The sequence below is a fragment of the Oncorhynchus nerka genome, linkage group LG1, assembly GCF_034236695.1.
Source record: "Oncorhynchus nerka isolate Pitt River linkage group LG1, Oner_Uvic_2.0, whole genome shotgun sequence".
In the NCBI taxonomy this organism is placed as follows: domain Eukaryota; kingdom Metazoa; phylum Chordata; class Actinopteri; order Salmoniformes; family Salmonidae; genus Oncorhynchus; species Oncorhynchus nerka.
Window position 1 is genome coordinate 30,220,369 of NC_088396.1, and position 19,415 is coordinate 30,239,783.

At 43.0% G+C, this 19,415-nt stretch overlaps 1 protein-coding gene across 1 annotated transcript in view; it reads left to right on the forward strand.

The window, feature by feature from the left end:
* Nucleotides 1-19,415, forward strand: part of LOC115119286 (ephrin type-A receptor 6-like) — a 106,361-nt gene that overhangs the window by 53,829 nt on the left and 33,117 nt on the right. The window contains exons 2-3 of the mRNA XM_065017935.1: nt 8,405-8,692; nt 11,951-12,059. Coding sequence (XP_064874007.1) covers nt 8,405-8,692; nt 11,951-12,059 — 397 coding nt within the window. The remainder of the gene's footprint in view (nt 1-8,404; nt 8,693-11,950; nt 12,060-19,415) is intronic.

A 19,415-nucleotide genomic window follows, 5' to 3' on the forward strand; every position in this document is an offset into this window, starting at 1 on the left:
TACTGTTACCGTCTACAGACACTTTACTGTTACAGTCTACAGACACTTTACTGTTAGTCTACAGACACTTTACTGTTACAGTCTACAGACACTTTACTGTTACAGTCTACAGACACTTTACTGTTACTGTCTACAGACACTTTACTGTTACTGTCTACAGACACTTTACTGTTACCGTCTACAGACACTTTACTGTTACCGTCTACAGACACTTTACTGTTACCGTCTACAGACACTTTACTGTTACCGTCTACAGACACTTTACTGTTACAGTCTACAGACACTTTACTGTTACCGTCTACAGACACTTTACTGTTACAGTCTACAGACACTTTACTGTTACAGTCTACAGACACTTTACTGTTACTGTCTACAGACACTTTACTGTTACTGTCTACAGACACTTTACTGTTACTGTCTACAGACACTTTACTGTTACTGTCTACAGACACTTTACTGTTACTGTCTACAGACACTTTACTGTTACCGTCTACAGACACTTTACTGTTACCGTCTACAGACACTTTACTGTTACCGTCTACAGACACTTTACTGTTACAGTCTACAGACACTTTACTGTTACCGTCTACAGACACTTTACTGTTACCGTCTACAGACACTTTACTGTTACAGTCTACAGACACTTTACTGTTAATCTAGATACACTTTACTGTTACAGTCTACAGACACTTTACAGTTACAGTCTACAGACACTTTACTGTTACAGTCTACAGACACTTTACTGTTACAGTCTACAGACACTTTACTGTTACAGTCTACAGACACTTTACTGTTAATCTAGATACACTTTACTGTTACAGTCTACAGACACTTTACTGTTAGTCTACAGACACTTTACTGTTAGTCTACAGACACTTTACTGTTACAGTCTACAGACATTTTACTGTTAGTCTACAGACACTTTACTGTTGCCGTCTACAGACACATTACTGTTGCCGTCTACAGACACTTTACTGTTACACAGGGTGTCTGTGTTTACGCCACATGTCCAACACTGTCTACAGACTACCCACTATGCAGTGGTGTTGAGCTCAGTTGTCAATGAGATCAGAGGCTCCCGAGATGCCAGGTCAGGTTTGGTTGGGTTTATAAGACTGTGGTGGGAGGTGATCTTGCCTAAGGGAGACTCACACACTAACACACTATATGCTGTACACACACACCACACACTCTCAGAACGGTCTTAATGATTACTTAAGGTCCCACTGGAACTTACATTATGAATAAAGGTCATTTACTCTCTCAGCTCCCCAGAGCAACTCAGAACGCATCATAAACAAATATAAGTGAAGGAAGAGATCAGCGATTGGTGTGTGTGTGTCCTCCAAAAGGTGATCTCTCTCATATTCCTTCCTGAGTAGAATCTAAAACATCATTACATTTACATTTACATTTACATTTAAGTCATTTAGCAGACGCTCTTATCCAGAGCGACTTACAAATCATCATGGCAGGGTAGCAACAAAACAATCAGACATTTTGACATGTCCTTGTCTACTAGTTATTGTTTTTCTCAAACATGTTTTCATAAACCACATTAGTCTTCTTTTTCTTTCTTTCTTTCTTTCTTTCTTTCTTTCTTTCTTTCTTTCTTTCTCCCTCTTCTCCCTCTTCTCCCTCCCTTAGTAACCTAGCATTCTCATATCGTTTAAGCGTGTTAAAGCATCAATATAGAAGCCATTGATTTTCTAAACTGTTAATGGAGGCCTTGGGGCCAGGCAAGCTCATTAAAACCATACAGATGTCAAGCTGCTGTAATGAGACTACATTAGTTTACTGGGAGCTTAACTACACTAGACTGGAAAATCCATCCGTCGCTTCCATTCTAATTGACCGATAATTATAATGGGTTTCCAGTCCTCCTCCTCCGAGAGAGAGATGTACTGTGCACTGGGGGTTTTGATATAAATGCTATAGGGTATAATCCTTAGAAGGAATGCTATGAGAGACATGCTTCTCTCTTCAGTTCCACCGTCATTTGAAGCCCTGTTCAGAGTTGCATTGCACATGAATTTCAATAAGAAAATTCAATAAGCACAATTTTGCCTCATCCCCCTAACAGAAGTTTTGGGGTATGAATATGAATATGTATTTTGGCTGTTTCTGGTATAAAATTACAATGAATATTCTGGCTAATATTATACAGTTTGCACTCATAAATATGTAAGATCTTAATTTGAGCCAGTTTGCTACAGCAGGAAAATAATCCTCCAGCAACAAGAAATTTGAATTTTTGTGTGGGTAAAAATTAATCTACATTTTTGTAGGGGTTGATACATTTTTTGTAAGGGAAAATCAAGTCTGAAAAGTGGAAATAAAAAAACTTCAGAAGCCTTTTTAAACCTCAAATACACTACATGTTGTACATTTCCTGTTGCAGGAAAGTTCTCCTGCAACACGGTGATCAAATTAAGATCCTACATCTGTATTGAGAGCTGAAGGTGAGAGTTCGTTTCTTTAAGGGGTTGTTTTCTACAGTGTATCTGCCAGCTCTCTACTGGGCACCGTACCCTGCCATGAGTATACCAGTGTGTCTCAGCTTAACTCTCCTAAACCAAAGTTGTGTGTGTTACATGTTGCTCTGCAACAGTAGGAGTGGGATTGTAATCATGCAGGCTGGGGAGATTGTATTTATGCAGTTTTTATTGTTCCCTATCAGAGGCCAATATGCTAGCAGCAGATGCTGCCCCCCTAACTGAGCTAGATGCTACAGCAGTTACACTCGGCACAGTGTCTGTGTGAGTGGACTAGTGTTGTCACCTTACCAACATTTTACTAATGACACGATACCAGGCCAAGTATCACGATACCAAGGGTGGAAAATTCAGTGGCCTAGCTTCCTGTTCGCCCTGTCTCTCGGACGCTTGTTCCCATTTTCTATTGTGTATGCTCATAAGCTACACAAAAAAACTGTCACTGATAGTCATACTTCTACTCAATACAACACATATTACATTTAACTGCACACTGTTCACTGTATAATAGAATGCTGCATAGAATGTCTGATTTGCTCATATTTGCAAAGGCCTGTGATTTGGCTGGAGGAATGGGAGGAAGGAGTGTACATGCATAATGATCTGCATGTCATTGTGTCACTTAGGGGAAAACACTGCATGAAACCTTTTCTAATCTTCAGAAACAGAATATAAAGAGCAGCAGAAAGTGAAAGACACTGAACAAAAATAAAGTGCATTTGGAAAGTATTCAGACCCATTGACTTTTACCACGTTATTGCATTACAGCCTTATTCAAAAATGGATTCAATCGTTTTCCCCCTCATCAATCTACACACAATACTCTGTAATGACAAAGCAAAAGCAAATACATAAGTATTCAGACCCTTTCCTCAGTACTTTGTTGAAGCACCTTTGGCAGCAATTACAACCTCGAGTCCTCTTCAGTATGACAGTACAAGCTTGGCACACCTGTATTTGGAGAGTTTATCCCATTCTTCTCTGCAGATCCTCTCAAGCTCTATCAGTTTGGATGGGGAGCGTTTCTGCACAGCTATATTCAAGTCTCTACAGAGGTATTAGATCGGGTTCAAGTCCGGGCTTTGGCTGGGCCACTCAAGGACTTTCGGAGACTTGTCCCGAAGCCACTCCTGCGTTATCTTGGCTGTGTGCTTAGGGTCGTTGTCCTGTTGGAAGGTGAACCTTCACCCCAGTCTGAGGTCTTCAGCGCTTTGGTGCTGGTTTTCATCAAGGATCTCTCTGTATTTTGGTCCGTTCAGCTTTCCCTCGATCCTGACTAGTGTCCCATTCCCTACCTCTGAAAAACATCGCCACAGCATGATGCTGCCACCACCATGCTTCACCGTAGAGATGGTGTCAGGTTTCCTCCAGACGTGACTCTTGGCATTCAGGCCTAAGAGTTCAATTTTGGTTTCATCAGACCAGAGAATCTTGTTTCTCATGGTCTGAGAGTCCTTTAGGTGCCTTTTGGCAAACTCCAAGCTGGCCTTCCATCTGCCCACTCTACCATAAAGCCCTGATTGGTGGAGTTCTGCAGAGATGGTTGTCCTTCTGGAAGGTTCTCCCATCTGTACAGAAGAACTCTGGAGCTCTGTCAGATTGACGATCGGGTTCTTGGTCATCTCCCTGACCATGACCCTTCTCCCCCGATTGCTCAGTTTGGCAGTTTGAAGGCCACTGTGTTCTTGTGGAGCTTCAATGCTGTAGAAATGTCTCATTACCCTTCCCCAGATCTGTGCCTCGACACAATCCTTTTTCGGACCTCTACAGACAATTCCTTCGACCTCATGACTTGGTTTTTGCTCTGACATGCACTGTCAACTGTGGGACCTTATATAGACAGGTTTGTGCCTTTCCACATAATGTCCAATCAATTGAATCTACCACAGGTGGACTCCAATCAAGTTGTAGAAACATCTCAATGATGATCAATGGGAATAGAATGCACCTGAGCTCAATTTCGAATCTCATAGCAAAGAGTCTGAATACTTATTTAAATAAGGTATTTCTGTTTTTATTTATAAATAATTGTGTTAATAATTTCTAAAAACCTGTTTTCACTTTGTCATTATGGGGTGTTGTGTGTAGAGTGATGAGGGAGAAAATTATTTAATACATTTTAGAATTAAAATGTAATGTAACAAAATGTGGAAAAAGTCAAGTGGTCTGAATACGTCGATCGAGAACATCCCAAACATGCTCAATGGGTGACATGTCTGGTGAGTATGCAGGCCATGAAAGAACTAGTACATTTTCAGCTTCCAGGAATTGTGTACAGATCCTTACGACATGATCGCTGTGCATTATCATGCTGAAACTTGAGGTGATGGAGGCAGATGAATTGCAGGACAATGGGCCTCAGGATCTTGTCATGGTATCTCTGTGCATTCAAATTGCCATCGATAAAATGTAATTGTGTTCATTGTCCAAGGTTTATGCCGGCCCATACCATAACCCCACAGCTACCATAGGGCACTATGTTCACAATGTTGACATCAGAAACCGCTTGTTCGCACGACGCCATACACGCTGTCTGCCATATACCCAGTACAGTTGAAACTGGGATTCATCCAGCGTGCCAGTGTCCATGGAAAGTGAGCATTTGTCCACTGAAGTCTGTTACAGTCAGGCCAAGACCCTGGTGAAGACGATGAGCATGCAGATGAGCTTCCCAGAGACGGTTTCTGACAGTTTGTGCAGAAATTCTTCATTTGTACAAACCCACAGTTTCATCAGCTGCCCTGGTGGCTGGTCTAACAATCCTGTAGGTGAAGAAGCCAGATGTGGAGGTCCTGGGCTGATGTGGTTACACTTGGTCTGAGGTTGTGAGGCCGGTTAGACGTACTGCCAAATTCTCTTAAATGACGTTGGAGGCGGACTTATGGTAGAAAAATCTACATTCAATTCTCTGGCAACAGCTATGGTGGACATACCTGCAGTCATTATGCCAATTGCTCCCTCAAAACTTGACACATCTGTAGCATTGTGTTGTGTGACAAAACTGCACATTTTTATGGTGGCCTTTTATTGTCCCCAGCACAAGGTGCATTTATTCAGCTTCTTGATATTCCACACCTGTTTATCTTGGCAAAGGATCAATGCTCAGTAACAGTGATGTAAACACATTTGTGCCCAACATTTGAGGGAAATACGCTTTTTGTTTGTATGGAACATTTCTGGGATCTTTTATTCCAGCTCATGAAACCTACACTTTACATGTTGCGTTTATATTTTTGTTCATATAGTTATGTCTATATGAATCCTACCTTTTGAAGCACATCTCATGAGTAACAGACCCTTTTCCTGTGCCATTCAAATGTGCCTAAACCAAATGTCAAGTTACCAGGTTGTTAGTCGCTCTGGATAAGAGCGTCTGCTAAATGACTTAAATGTAAATGTTAGCTAGCTAGGTAACATGACTGAACCACGTTGTTTGTTATCAAACTAATAATTAGCCAGCTGGGAATAGTTTAAAACGGCCCATGACTTGGTTTGTGAAATTCTATCAAATCCAAATCGCGCAGGAAGAAAAACAGGCTCCAGTTATAGGAGTGATATTTTAGCCGTTTGAGACCAGCCCTTGTCTTGGCTGTAAAGCTGCAAGTATACCTGTGTTTTTCCTCTTTGCCACAGCTGCATGACAGTGAACTTGCAAACAAACGCCTCAGACTGGCCTGTGCTTTTTGTTATATCTGGGATGGAATGATATACAATGTATCAACCTGGCTCACTCTGTGCACTGCTCCAATGTAACAACAGAAGACTGATCAGGGTCTCCATCCTCGCTCGCAATCAAGGCTAAATTCTATTTAACAAGTGACAGAGGAATAGATGTGCATGAAGAGCGGATGGAGAGAAGCAGGTAAGTGAGGGCTGGTATGGGATACGGTTGGTTGATTTACAGCTGCCACACCTGATATGTGCTTAGTTAAATAAAGGGGAAATACAAATACATACATGAAAGTGAAGTGGATATTATTGGACCGGTTCAATAAAAATGTACTAAACCTCTAAACATTTTCTAAAAGGCGCGGTACGGTGTACCGTGCAACACTAGTGTGGACAGGGTCATCTGCTCACTTAGATGTTATTTATCTACAGGTTTGTGGGTGATAACACCCCATTGAGATGAATGGGGTATTTCCAGGGACAAAAATAACAACACACACACACAAGTACAAACGCACACATAACACAACATTAATGAGGTGACATGTAGCCTACTATGTAAAGTAATGTGTAGCCTAATAAGTTGTCAGCTTTGTGTATGTGTTTTTTTGCCCCACTGTGTGTGTGTGTGTGTGTGTGTGTGTGTGTGTGTGTGTGTGTGTGTGTGTGTGAGAAAATGAAGTGACCTTTCAGTTGACTCATTATGCAAAATAAATCAGCTAATTTCAATCGGCCATGATATTATGTTGTTGTTCAATTTTAGCTTACATTTGGGAAGCCTTACTAGCCTGAAAGGCTATTATGTTCTTCATTATTAAGAACAAACCAAGCATTGAAATAGATCAGGAGGCAGAATTAGTTTAAGCTCACAGCACTAAACTGCCTGCTGGAAATGCAGCCTCGACACGAAGGTGATATGACTGTAGGAAACATCCATCAGTCCAGTTACTGATGGAGCTGAAATAAACAAAGGAGTTTTAATCATCACACTCTGGGTTAGTTCACTTTTGAGAAGAGTTTGTAATTCTCATAATAGTGTTTCTTGTCCTGTTTTCCTTTACTGATATTTACTTGTAATTTTTCAGGCCCACATTCCTGTATTGAGTCATTTTGTGCCCGCATGGTAATGTAAGACAAATGTGGGCGATAGCATGCTATTAAGGCCTACCTGACACCACTTGTTTATAAATGGGGATAGTATATTCCACTGGCTTCCCGCCACATAGGGTATCAAAATCAGTTTGTTTCATCTTTTGGGATGAGAAGGAGGGGACAAGGTGTGTATGGTATTCTATGTCAAGTCAGGGCTGACTAAAGCCACTTAACGTGTCTTTCTTCTAATGATTGATGATTACTCTCTGCTCCTTTTTTCCAATAAATCCTGCACCTATTTGAAATCTTCTTGCCGTCATAACCTACCCCCTACCTTGGCCGTTACACAGTACAGTTTGACATCCCTAAAAAGAAAGTGTTCACCATCTATTTTGAAAGGTTTTAATAACACCGGTATTTATGTAGATAAATCTTAGCGAACTGTTTACCATGTTGAGTTAATAGGATATTAATTAGTGAGAGGCTGATATCACCTGCCGGTGGCTGTAGTCAAGCCCTGGGACAATATTTACTCAGCACTAATGTAATCAACACACGACTAATATGATTTATAACAACACAGCTAACTAACCGAATCTCCCAGGTAGACCTGTTGTCACTGGAGGATCCACAGACCCTTGTATGACCGTAAAAGCCCTAATATTTGATATTAAGATAATTGGATGCTCCAGGCTTATCTCTAGGAAAGCAAAGCCTTTCCTGTAAAATGATGAAGCATATAATCAGAAGCTGGTGTCAGCCTTCCATCACTACTCAGATTAAATGGAAAGATGGCACCAACAGAGAGGGCTGCCTCGCTTCTAGTTCTTAGGAAACTTTGCAGTATTTCGTTTTTTATGTAGTATTCCTTACATCGTTTTAGCCCAGAATTATTTGGGGACGTACAGTATATTTATATATTCTTAATTCCATTCCTTACTTAGATTTGTGTGTATTGGGTATATGTTGTGGAATTGTTAGGAATTACTTGTTAGATATTGCTGCACTTGTTGGAACTAGAAGCACAAGAATTGCCGCTACACCCACAATAACATCTGCTAAACACGTGTATGTGACCAATAAAATATGATTTGATGTTAGTAGTTGAACACCTGACCTCTAATATTCTCTCTGATTGTTCCCTCCAGGTCCCTTTATGGTGGGCATGCTGAAGAAGGACTGGGCATCTCAGAACAGCATTGCCCTGTCGTGGCTGGAGCCAGAACAGATCTCCCTCCTGGTGGTCGACTATGAGGTCAAGTACTACGAGAAGGAACATGAGGAGTTGAGCTACTCGTCGACACGGACCAAAGCCCCCAGTGTGATCATCACAGGGTTAAAGCCCTCCACCTGCTACGTCTTCAGCCTGAGAACACGCACCTCCGCTGGACACAGCGCCTACAGCCCCAAATACGAGTATGAGACCACGGACGACAGTGAGTACCTCATACCACCCTCTCTGTCTGTTTCATGACCCCTAACACTTAACCCTAGATGTAATCAATGAAAAGATAAATACATGAACTTTCCAATGTGCTCGTGATGTTGTTTGTATTTATATTGCCTTTTAGAGAGGCTTTACAGCTGACATTGAAGTTAACAGAGTGTACTGATGTATAGGGTGTACAGATGAGTCATTGATCGCTCATGCACTTTTCTACCTGTATTTATTGTCTGTATATGTCCTTTTCTATGCTGTTTTTATGTATACACAGAACCACAACCAAAGTGTTCCCACGGGGATAATAAAGCCATGCTGAATACTAACATACAGACCTGTGTTTGTGGTTCTGTCCTATATACTTGGTCAGTTCTTAAGTTATTTTTTACTGTACCAGGGTTTTTATCTTAGAGGTGCCAGAACTCAAGCAGTAGAAATATAGAGGTGTAGGTTCTCTATACTGGTCGGTCAGCACCAGTCCACTCCAACCACTGATCTGGCCTCAGTGGTGTCTCCTATCTCCTCCTCCTCTTTTCCCCCTCATCTATCCAGCTGAAGAGCTTTCTTTATCTAGTGGATCAGACAGTCCTGCCTTTGTTCTGCCCTTTAATCAAGGAGAAAATACCCTCTCCCTCCCTCCCTCCCCTCCTTACCTCCCTCCCTTCTCTCCCCTGTATCCCTCCCTTTCTGCTTGTCCCCGGCCTCTCCATACCTGTTCTGCCTCTCCTCCTATCTAACCTCTTCCTTCCCCATCTGCAGTGCCTTCTGAAAGTATTCAGACGCCTTGACTTTTTCCACATGTTGTTACGTGACAGCCTTATTCTAAAATGGATGAAATAAATAAAACATCCTCATCAATCTACACACACACCATCCCATAATGAAAAGCTAAAACAGGTTTTTAGAAATGTTTGCTAATTTATAAAAAATAAAAACAGAAATACCTTATTTACATAAGTATTCAGGCCTTTTGCTTTGACACGCGAAATTGAGCTCAGATGCATCCTGTTTATATTGATAATGCTTGATGTTTTTACAACTTGATTGGTGTCCATCTGTGGTACATTCAATTGATTGGACATGATTTGGAAAGGCACACACCTTTCTATATAAGGTCCCACAGTTGACAGTGTATGTCCGAGCAAAAACCAAGCCATGAGGTCAAAGGAATTGTCCGTAGAGCTCAGAGACAGGATTGTGTTGAGGCACAGATCTGGAGAAGGGTACCAAAAAATGTCTGCAGCATTGAAGGTCCCCAAGAACACAGTGGCCTCCATCCTTCTTAAATGGAAGAAGTCTGGAACCACCAAGACTCAGCCTAGAGCTGGCCGCCCGGACAAACTGAGCAATCGGGGGAGAAGGGCCTTGGTCAGGGAGGTGACCAAGAACCCGATGGTCACTCTGACAGCGCTCTAGAGTTGGGAGAACCTTCCAGAAGGACAACCATCTCTGCAGCACTCCACCAATCAGGGCTTTATGGTAGAGTGGCCAGACAGAAGCCACTCCTCAATAAAAGGCATATGACAGCCAGCTTGGAGTTTGCCAAAAGGCACCTAAAAACTCTCACCATGAGAAACAAGGTAATCTGGTCTGATGAAACTATGATTGAACTCTTTGGCCTGAATTCCAAGCATCAGGTCTGGAGGAAACCTGGCACCATTCCTACGTTGAAGTATGGTGGTGGCAGCATCATGCTGTGGGGATGTTGTTCAGCAGCAGGGACTGGGAGACTAGTCAGGATCGAGGGAAAGATGAACGGAGCAATGTACAGAGATCCTTGATGAAAACCTGATCAAGAGAGTTCAGGACCTCAGTCTAGGGCGAAGGTTCATCAGGTTCAACAGGACAACGACCCTAAGCACACAGCCAAGATAACACAGAAGTGGCTTCGGGACAAGTCTCTGAATGTCCTTGAGTGGCCCAGCCAGAGCTCGGACTTCAACCTGATCAAACCTCTCTGGAGAGACCTGGAAATAGCTGTGCAGCGACGCTCCCCGTCCAAACTGACAGAGCTTGAGAGGATCTGCAGAGAAGAATGGGATAAGCTTCACAAATACAGGAGTGCCAAGTTTGTAGTGTCATACCCAAGAGGACTCAAGGCTGTAATCGCTGCCAAAGGTGCTTCAACAAAGTACTGAGTAAAGGGTCTGAATACCTATGTGAATGTGTTATTTCCGGGGTCAAAAAGAAAATGGTTACATTTTCTAAAAAACAGTTTTTGCTTTGTCATTATGGGGTATTGTGTGTAGATTAATGAGGGAAAAAGTGTTTAATACATTTTAGAAAAAGGCTGTAACGTAACAAAATGTGGAAAAACTCAAGTGGTCTTGAGTACTTTCCAAAGGCATGACAGTCATGACAGCCCTTTAGATTCAACCCTTTCACACACATCCACACAAACACACAGGCCTCGGTCTCATTAGCGTCAATCCGGCCCGACTGCTTAGTTAGGCTTCAGAGTGTGTGTGAACTCCTGGTCAGGAGAACCATCCTGTGAAGTTATCTACCCCTCTGATCTCCCCGTCTGACTGGCAATTATCTCTGTCCAGACCCCAGCTACATATACACTCTCGCACACACACACACACATTCCGGCCTTCACACATTCAAGCGTACACACACACACTTACAAACATATTGGCACCGATCCTCACACATCCACGCATACTTGCGGGCACACAAATGCTGTCACGTCTGGGTTGGGGGCTACGCATCCTGATCTCCAATTCATATTCATTAAGTGTAACATTTTGTAGAAATACATTTTGCTAATAGCAATCATCTTTCAATTATGTGGCATTCGTTAGCCCTGTGAAGAAACAGAGAGAAGGGAAAATAATGAATATCAAATGTGGCTAATTTTGGCAAATGATCAGAGACTAAATCACAATTTCATGAATGAATAATATTAATGAAATGGCACCAAGCATATGAATGATTCCTTTTAAAATAGAATGGTTGTCTTTCAGACCAAGAGTTCATCAATCTCTCCATATTCATTTCTAATTAATTAATACTAACAATATCAATTATTACTAATAAAAGTGCTTTTCTCTCCTCAGTCTGATTTGATAAAGATGTTTTAAAAGTGGTATAGTTATTGTCTTCTGACTTTCTTCTGACTTAATCATGTGAATGTATCTTGTTTTTGTGATGTCATCTCTCTTCCAGTGATATGGCTGTATGTCTATACTGTAAATCACTTAATACGTCCAGATAATAATCAATCAATTGATTTGTCCCCTCCCCGTAGCGTCGGACATGGCGTCAGACCAGGGTCAGGTGTTGGTGATCGTCACGGCAGCCGTGGGAGGCTTCACTCTCCTCATCATCCTCACCCTCTTCTTCCTCATCACCGGACGGTAAGACACACACACACACACTTAGGTTCTTGGGAGATGTCCCAAGGGACTAGTAGGTCAGCACTACAGACAGGGCTGCTGTAGGATAGTTCAGCACCATGGACAGCACTAAAGGTGTCTTCAGGAGCAATTGACAGGGCTGTAGGATAATTCAGCACCATGGACAGCTCAGCACCATGGACAGCACCAGAAAGGAAAAGGCGAAGCGAGAGGGATAACTTGGCCAAAAATCTGTCTTCTCGAGCAGGTGGCGTTGTTCTGTTTCTTTTTTTATATACAGTAGAGGTCAATGAGAGAGTGTCAAATTTGGTCAGCAAAAAATGTAATGACTTATTTGCTACGTAGGTTTATTTGATCAAATACATTTTTTGGAGTGCTTAGGTTGCTACGAGTGTACTGATATAAGTAGGACACATGACATCCCGGCAAATTTGAGAAAAAAACACTTTATATCGAAGTTGTCTTGAGATGCCTATGCATACAGTATTCATGACATGAGGCTAGTAGCATAGCATCTCTCTCCGTTGAATGCAGGTGGTTGACGTCAACACCCCTCATCAAATATTCAAGTATTAAAATAACGAGATGTAGTAGTCTTCAGTAGCACTGACAGGGCTGTAGGAAAGTTCAGCACCACACTACTCTGGACAGCTCCCTCTGTACTGAGAGGCCTACATACAGTAATACAATGGCATTTCACACTTCATTTTAAAGAGTTTGAAAAGTACCCAAAGAACAATTAAAAGTAGAATGTGATGAAACCTTTGAGATGACCTTCCAGTCTATGTAGGTGTTAAGTGTGTTCTGAAAAGCTTTCTGAATAAGGGAGTGCGCTGAGGCACTGTGAATTTAGATAAGTAGCATTAAACAGGAACCAGTTGAACCAGGACTGTCCCTCAATCCTCGTGTGTGTATCTGTCTATGTATGGGTGACCGTCAGGCCTGTGTAGGGGTGGGCCTATCTCTGTACTCTAAACCCACACTGCTGCTCTTCACTTCTACTTCAGGGTTATCTTTCAACACTCATCCCTCTCTTTCCTCACTCTCTGATCCCTCTCTGTCCTCTCATCATTCTGTCTATGCTCCTCTCTCTTTCGTCTCTTTGCACTTTCTCCTCTCATCCTCTCCTCATTCTCTCCTCTTTTATCAGTGGAAACACTGGCTTCAGCATGTAGTAATGACTCAGTGGATATTAGGGTAGAGAGTAGGTTGAATTACATTGACTTTTAGATTAAAGCTCTGGGCAGGGTTTGATATTGAAAGGTGTGTGTGTGTGTGTGTGTGTGTGTGTGTGTGTGTGTGTGTGTGTGTGTGTGTTCGTGAATATCCTAGAATAGCCTTTAAAGCCACAGCACTATCCTTTACACCCTTTTTGAGAACCTTTGAAAAATAGTTTGTCTGTCTGTGTGTGCGCGTTCAGTCTTTGTGTGTTTTCAAAGCCAGTGATTCAGTGATAGTGGTGCTAGACAGGTCTGATAAAGGAGCTTTAATCAACACACTGACCCCATCTCTGGCGGGGCTACAGTCAATAGACAAATCCACCTCTTCTCTCATCTAAAGAGATGAGACGAGTATCCAAGATGGTTTTTGTTTTTGTCCCATGTAAATATTCAGTTTTTCTTTTTGTTTTTTTGTATACATTTCAATATATTTCAATCTCTTTTTTTCCATTTTCGGATTAAATATACTTTCCTGCAACCCGCCTCACCCAATGTGGTACGGATCTGCTATTTTTTAGACCTTATAACTGGAACCTCCATCAGCAGCTAGCCAGCTAATTAGCTACTAGCTATTTAGTCATTGTTAGCCACTTCTAGCAGTCTTTACCATTTAGCTCAGACACCAGCCGCTTTAGCCCTGATAGCCCGGATAATACCTGCCAGTCTGCACAGCGCGATATCAGCCCTGAGCATATCTGACTGCTTTTTTCCATTTCTGGATTCCTGCCGCATGCTCTGGACCATCACACTGGATCATTGCAGCTAACTAGCTGCTACCGAGTGACTATTGTGGCCTCTCTTGCCAATTGGCCTGGACTCTTGTCAACACGGAGCCCCACCGATCCATCACGACTGGTCTGCTGATGTAATTCAGCCGATGTGCTCTCAACCGGCCTCTGCGTCGTGGATGTCGGTGAAGACCTATCTGCTAGCCCCGACCCGCTAGCTTTTCTCCTGCTCGCCTAGCATAGTAACGACTACCGAACAGCTCCCTGTTTCATCTATTGCTGCTCATTGGACCCTATGATCACTCGGCTACACACCTGATGGCTTCTGGACTGTTCATTAACATTGTACTTCATGTTGTTTATCTATCTGCCCCAGCCTCGAACTCAGGCCCTGTGTGTAGCTAACTGGCCCTCTCTGCCCATTCATCACCATGTACCCGTTGTTGTTGTCTTGGCTGTTTAACCGTTGTTAACTTACCTGTTGTCGTCTTAGCTCTCCCAATCAACACCTGTGATTGCTCTATACCTCTCTCTAATGTCAATGTGCCTTGTATACTGTTATTTAGGGGCGCTCTCATTGTTTTATTTTACTGCGGAGCCCCTAGTCCCGCTCAACATACCTCAGATAGCTCCTTTGCCCCACCCCCCACACATGCGGAGACCGCACCTAGCTTAACTGGCGCCTCCAGAGATGCAACCTCTCTCATCATCACTCAATGCCTAGGTTTACCTCCACTGTACTCGCACCCTACCATACCCGTGTTTTCACATTATACCCTGAATCTATCCTACCACACCCAGAAATCTGCTCTTTTTATTCTCTGTTCCCAAAGCACTAGACAACCAGTTCTTATAGCATTTAGCCGTACCCTCATCCTACTCCTCCTTTGTTCCTCTGGTAATGTAGAGGTTAACCCAGGCCCTGCATGTCCCCAGGTGCCATCATTTGTTGACTTCTGTAAATGTAAAAGCCTTGGGTTCATGCCTGTTAACATCAGAAACCTCCTCCCTAAGTTTGCTTTATTCACTGCTTTAGCACACTCCGCCAACACTGATGTCCTAGCCGTGTCTGAATCCTGGCTTTGGAAGGCCACCGAAAACTCAGCTCCCAGCTGTTCCCTGGACACCATATGTGAATTGATTGCCCCCCGTGTAATCTCAGAGTTTGTACTGTTAGGTGACCTAAACTGGGATATGCTTAACACCCTGTCCGTCCTACATTCTAAACTTCTAAACATTCTAAAGATGCCCTTAATCTCACACAAATTATCAATGAACCTACCAGGTACAACCCCAAATCCGTAAACATGGGCACCCTCATGGATATCATCCTGACCAACTTTCCCTCTAAATACACCTCTCTGTCTTCAACCAAGATCTCAGCGATCACTGCCTCATTGCCTGCGTCCATTATGGGTCCGCGGTGAAACAACTACCCCACATCACTGTCAAACGCTCCTTAAAACACTTCTGCAGGCAGGCCTTTCTAATCGACCTGGCCCGGGTATCCTGGAAGGATATTGATCCCATCAGTAGAGGATGCCTGGTTGTTCTTTAAAAGTGCTTTCCTCACCATCTTAAATAAACATGCCCCTTTCAAAAAATGTAGAACTAAGAACAGCCCTTGGTTCACTCCAGACTTGACTGCCCTTGACCAGCACAAAAACATCCTGCGGCGCACTGCACTAGCATCGAATAGTCCCCGCGATATGCAACTTTTCAGGGAAGTCAGGAACCAATATACACAGTCAGTTAGGAAAGCAAAGGCTAGCTTTTTCAAACAGAAATCTGCATACTGCGGCACTATTTCCAAAAGAGCACCTCCTCCCAGCTGCCCACTGCACTGATAGAGCTGCAAAATCTGGATTTCTACAAATCAGCTGGGCTAGACAATCTGGACCCTCTCTTCCTAAAATTATCCGCTGCCATTGTTGCAACCCCTATTACTAGTCTGTTCAACCTCTTTTTCCTATAGTCTGAGATTCCTAAAGATTGGAAAGCGGCCACGGTCATCCCCCTCTTCAAAGCGGGAGACACTTGACCCAAACTGTTACAGACCTATATCCATCCTGCCCTGCCTTTCTAAAGTCTTCGAAAGCCAAGTGAACAAACAGATAACCGACCATTTCTAATCCCACCGTACATTCTCCGCTATGCAATCCGTTATTCTGAGCTGGTCACGGGTGCACATCAGCCTCGCTCAAGGTCCTAAACGATATCATAACCACCGATAAAAGACAGTACTGTGCAGCCATCTTAATTGACCTGGCCAAGGCTTTCGACTCTGTCAATCACCATATTCTTATCGGCAGACTCAACAGCCTTGGTTTTTGAAATGACTGCCTCGCCTGGTTCACCAACTATTTCTCAGATAGAGTTCAGTGTGTCAAATCGGAGGGCCTGTTTTCCTGTTTTCTGTATATGTCAATTATGTCGCTCTTGCTGCGGGTGACTCTTTGATCCACCTCTACGCAGATGGCACCATTCTGTATACATCTGGCCCTTCTTTGGACACTGTGTTAACAAACCTCCAGGCGAGCTTCAATGCCATACAACACTCCTTCTGTGGCCTCCAACTGCTCTTAAATGCAAGTAAAACTAAATGCATGCTCTTCAACCATCGCTGCCCGCACCCGCCCTCCCGACTAGCATCACAACTCTGGACGGTTCTGACTTAGAATATGTGGACAACTACAAATACCTATGTGTCTGACTAGACTGTAAACTCTCCTTCCAGACTCATATTAAGCATCTCCAATCCAAAATTAAATCTGGAATTGGCTTCCTATTTTGCAACAAAGCCTCCTTCACTCAAGCTGCCAAACATACCCTCGTAAAACTGACTATCCTACCGATCCTTGACTTCGACAATGTAATTTACAAAATAGCCCCCAACACTCTACTCAGCAATTGGATGCAGTATATCACAGTGCCATCCGTTTTGTCACCAAATCCCCATATACTACCCACCACTGTGACCTGTATGCTCTCTGTTCTGGTCCTTGCTACATATTCGTCGCCAAACCCACTGGCTCCAGGTCATCTAAACTCAGCAAAAAAAGAATGTCCTCTCACTGTCAACTGCATTTATTTTCAGAAAACTTAACATGTGTAAATATTTGTATGAACAACAAGACTCAACAACTGAGACATAAACTGAACAAGTTCCACAGACATGTAATGAACATAAATGGAATAATGTTTCCCTGAACAAAGGGGGGTTCAAAATCAAAAGTAACATTCAGTATCTGGTGTGTCCACCAGCTGCATTAAGTACCGCAGTGCATCTCCTCATGGACTGCACCAGATTTACCAGTTCTTGCTGTGAGATATTACCCCATTCTTCCTCCAAGGCACTTGCAAGTTCCCAGACATTTCTGCGGGGAATTGAGATCGGATTGAGATCCGGGCTCTTCGCTGGCCATAGCAGAACACTGACATTATTGTCTTGCATGAAATCACGCACAGAACTAGCAGTATGGCTGGTGGCATTGTCATGCTGGAGGGTCATGTCAAGATGAGCCTGCAGGAAGGGTACCACATGATGGAGGAGGATGTCACAGACCACCGCCACAGACCATGACGGACACTCCACCTGCAGGGACCCTGGGCATCTTTCTTTTGGTGTTTTTCAGAGTCAGTAGAAAGACCTATTTAGTGTCCTAAGTTTTCATAACTGTGACCTTAATTGCCTACTGTCTTAAGCTGTTAGTGTCTTATCGACCGTTCCACAGGTGCACGTTCGTTAATTGTTTATGGATCATTGAACAAGCATGGGAAACAGTGTTTAAAACCTTTACAATGAAGATCTGTGAAGTTATTTGGATTTTTACAAATTATCTTTGAAAGACAGGGTTCTGAAAAAAGTTTATACGTTTTTGCTAGGTAAAGCTCTGCCTTATCTCAGCTCACTGGTCACCATAGCAACACCCACCCATAGCACGCGCTACAGCAGGTATATTTTACTGGTCATCCCCAAAACCAACACCTACTTTGGCCGCCTTTCCTTCCAGTTCTCTGCTGCCAATGACTGGAACGAATTGCAAAAAAATCGCTGAAGTTGGAGACTTATATCTCCCTCACTAACTTTAAGCATCAGTTGTCAGAGCAGCTTACCGATCACTGCAGCTGTTCACAGCCCATCTGTAAATAGCCCATCCAACCAACTACCTACCTCATCCCATATTTGTTTTTGTTTTTCTGCTCTTTTGCACACCAGTATTTATACTTGCACATCCTCATCTATCACTCCAGTGTTAATTGCTAAATTGTAATTACTTCGCCACTATGGCCTATTTATTGCCTTACCTCCTTACTTAATTTGCACACACAGAAAACAGATTTTTCTATTGTGTTATTGACTGTACATTTGTTTATCCCATGTGTAACTCTGTGTTGTTGTTTTTGTCGCACTGCTTTATCTTGACCAGGTCACAGTTGTAAATGAGAACTTGTTCTCAACTGGCCTACCTGGTCAAATAAAGGTGAAATCAAATAAATACAAATCTTGTCTCTTACTCATCTCGTCTCCACTCTTCTTCCTCCTCTTCTCTTCTTTCCTCCTCTTCTCTCCTCTCTTCTCCCCTCCTCTTCTCCCCCTCTCCTCTCCTCCTCTATCTCTGCTGTGATTTCTTCTCTGTCAATGTCCAGGCCTCAGACCTCACAGCAGGATCCCAACCTGGCAACCCACAGATATCCAGCACTTTGATAGTCCCTCTGATCTGGCAATCTGGATCTGGTTGGGCTTGCCTCTATGGAGAAACCATGGTCACTCACAAACACACACACACACACACACACACACACACACACTAACACTCAGGCTTGTGTACTCCCACACTGACCCCACCTCTCTCAGTAATGAGTGCTCTGATTGCTTTGCCCTCTGTCTAAATCCAATCAGCATCATTTAAACCTTCTTAATGTCAAAGTTGTGGACAATGGAGAACTTTCACTTTTCAGCCAAGACCCCTGTCTATTTCTAAAGACTGCAATCACTGTCCCCCTCTCTGTCCTCCTTTCTGTCCCTCCTCTCTTCTCCTCAAAACTGTCTAACCTAGCCCCTGATTCTCTCTTCTCCTCTCCTATTCTTAGCTCGCCTCTGAACTAAGCCATCCTGTTGGACTAAATATGCCACACACATACCTCTGTGTGTCTGTCTATGTGTCTGTGTCTGTCTGAATGTGTGTGTGTCTGTATGTGTGTCTGCGTGTGTCTGTATGTGTGTCTGTCTGTATGGTGTGTCTCTGTGTGTGTCTATGTGTGTGTCTGTGTGTATTTGTGCTGATATGATTATTACATGTGAAATGGCTCATGGAGGGGGCTGTAACCTCCCTCTCTTACTCTCTGTTTCTCTCGCTCTTTTATGTAGTTATCAGACTGGTGCCAGCACTAACTCACCTCTTCTG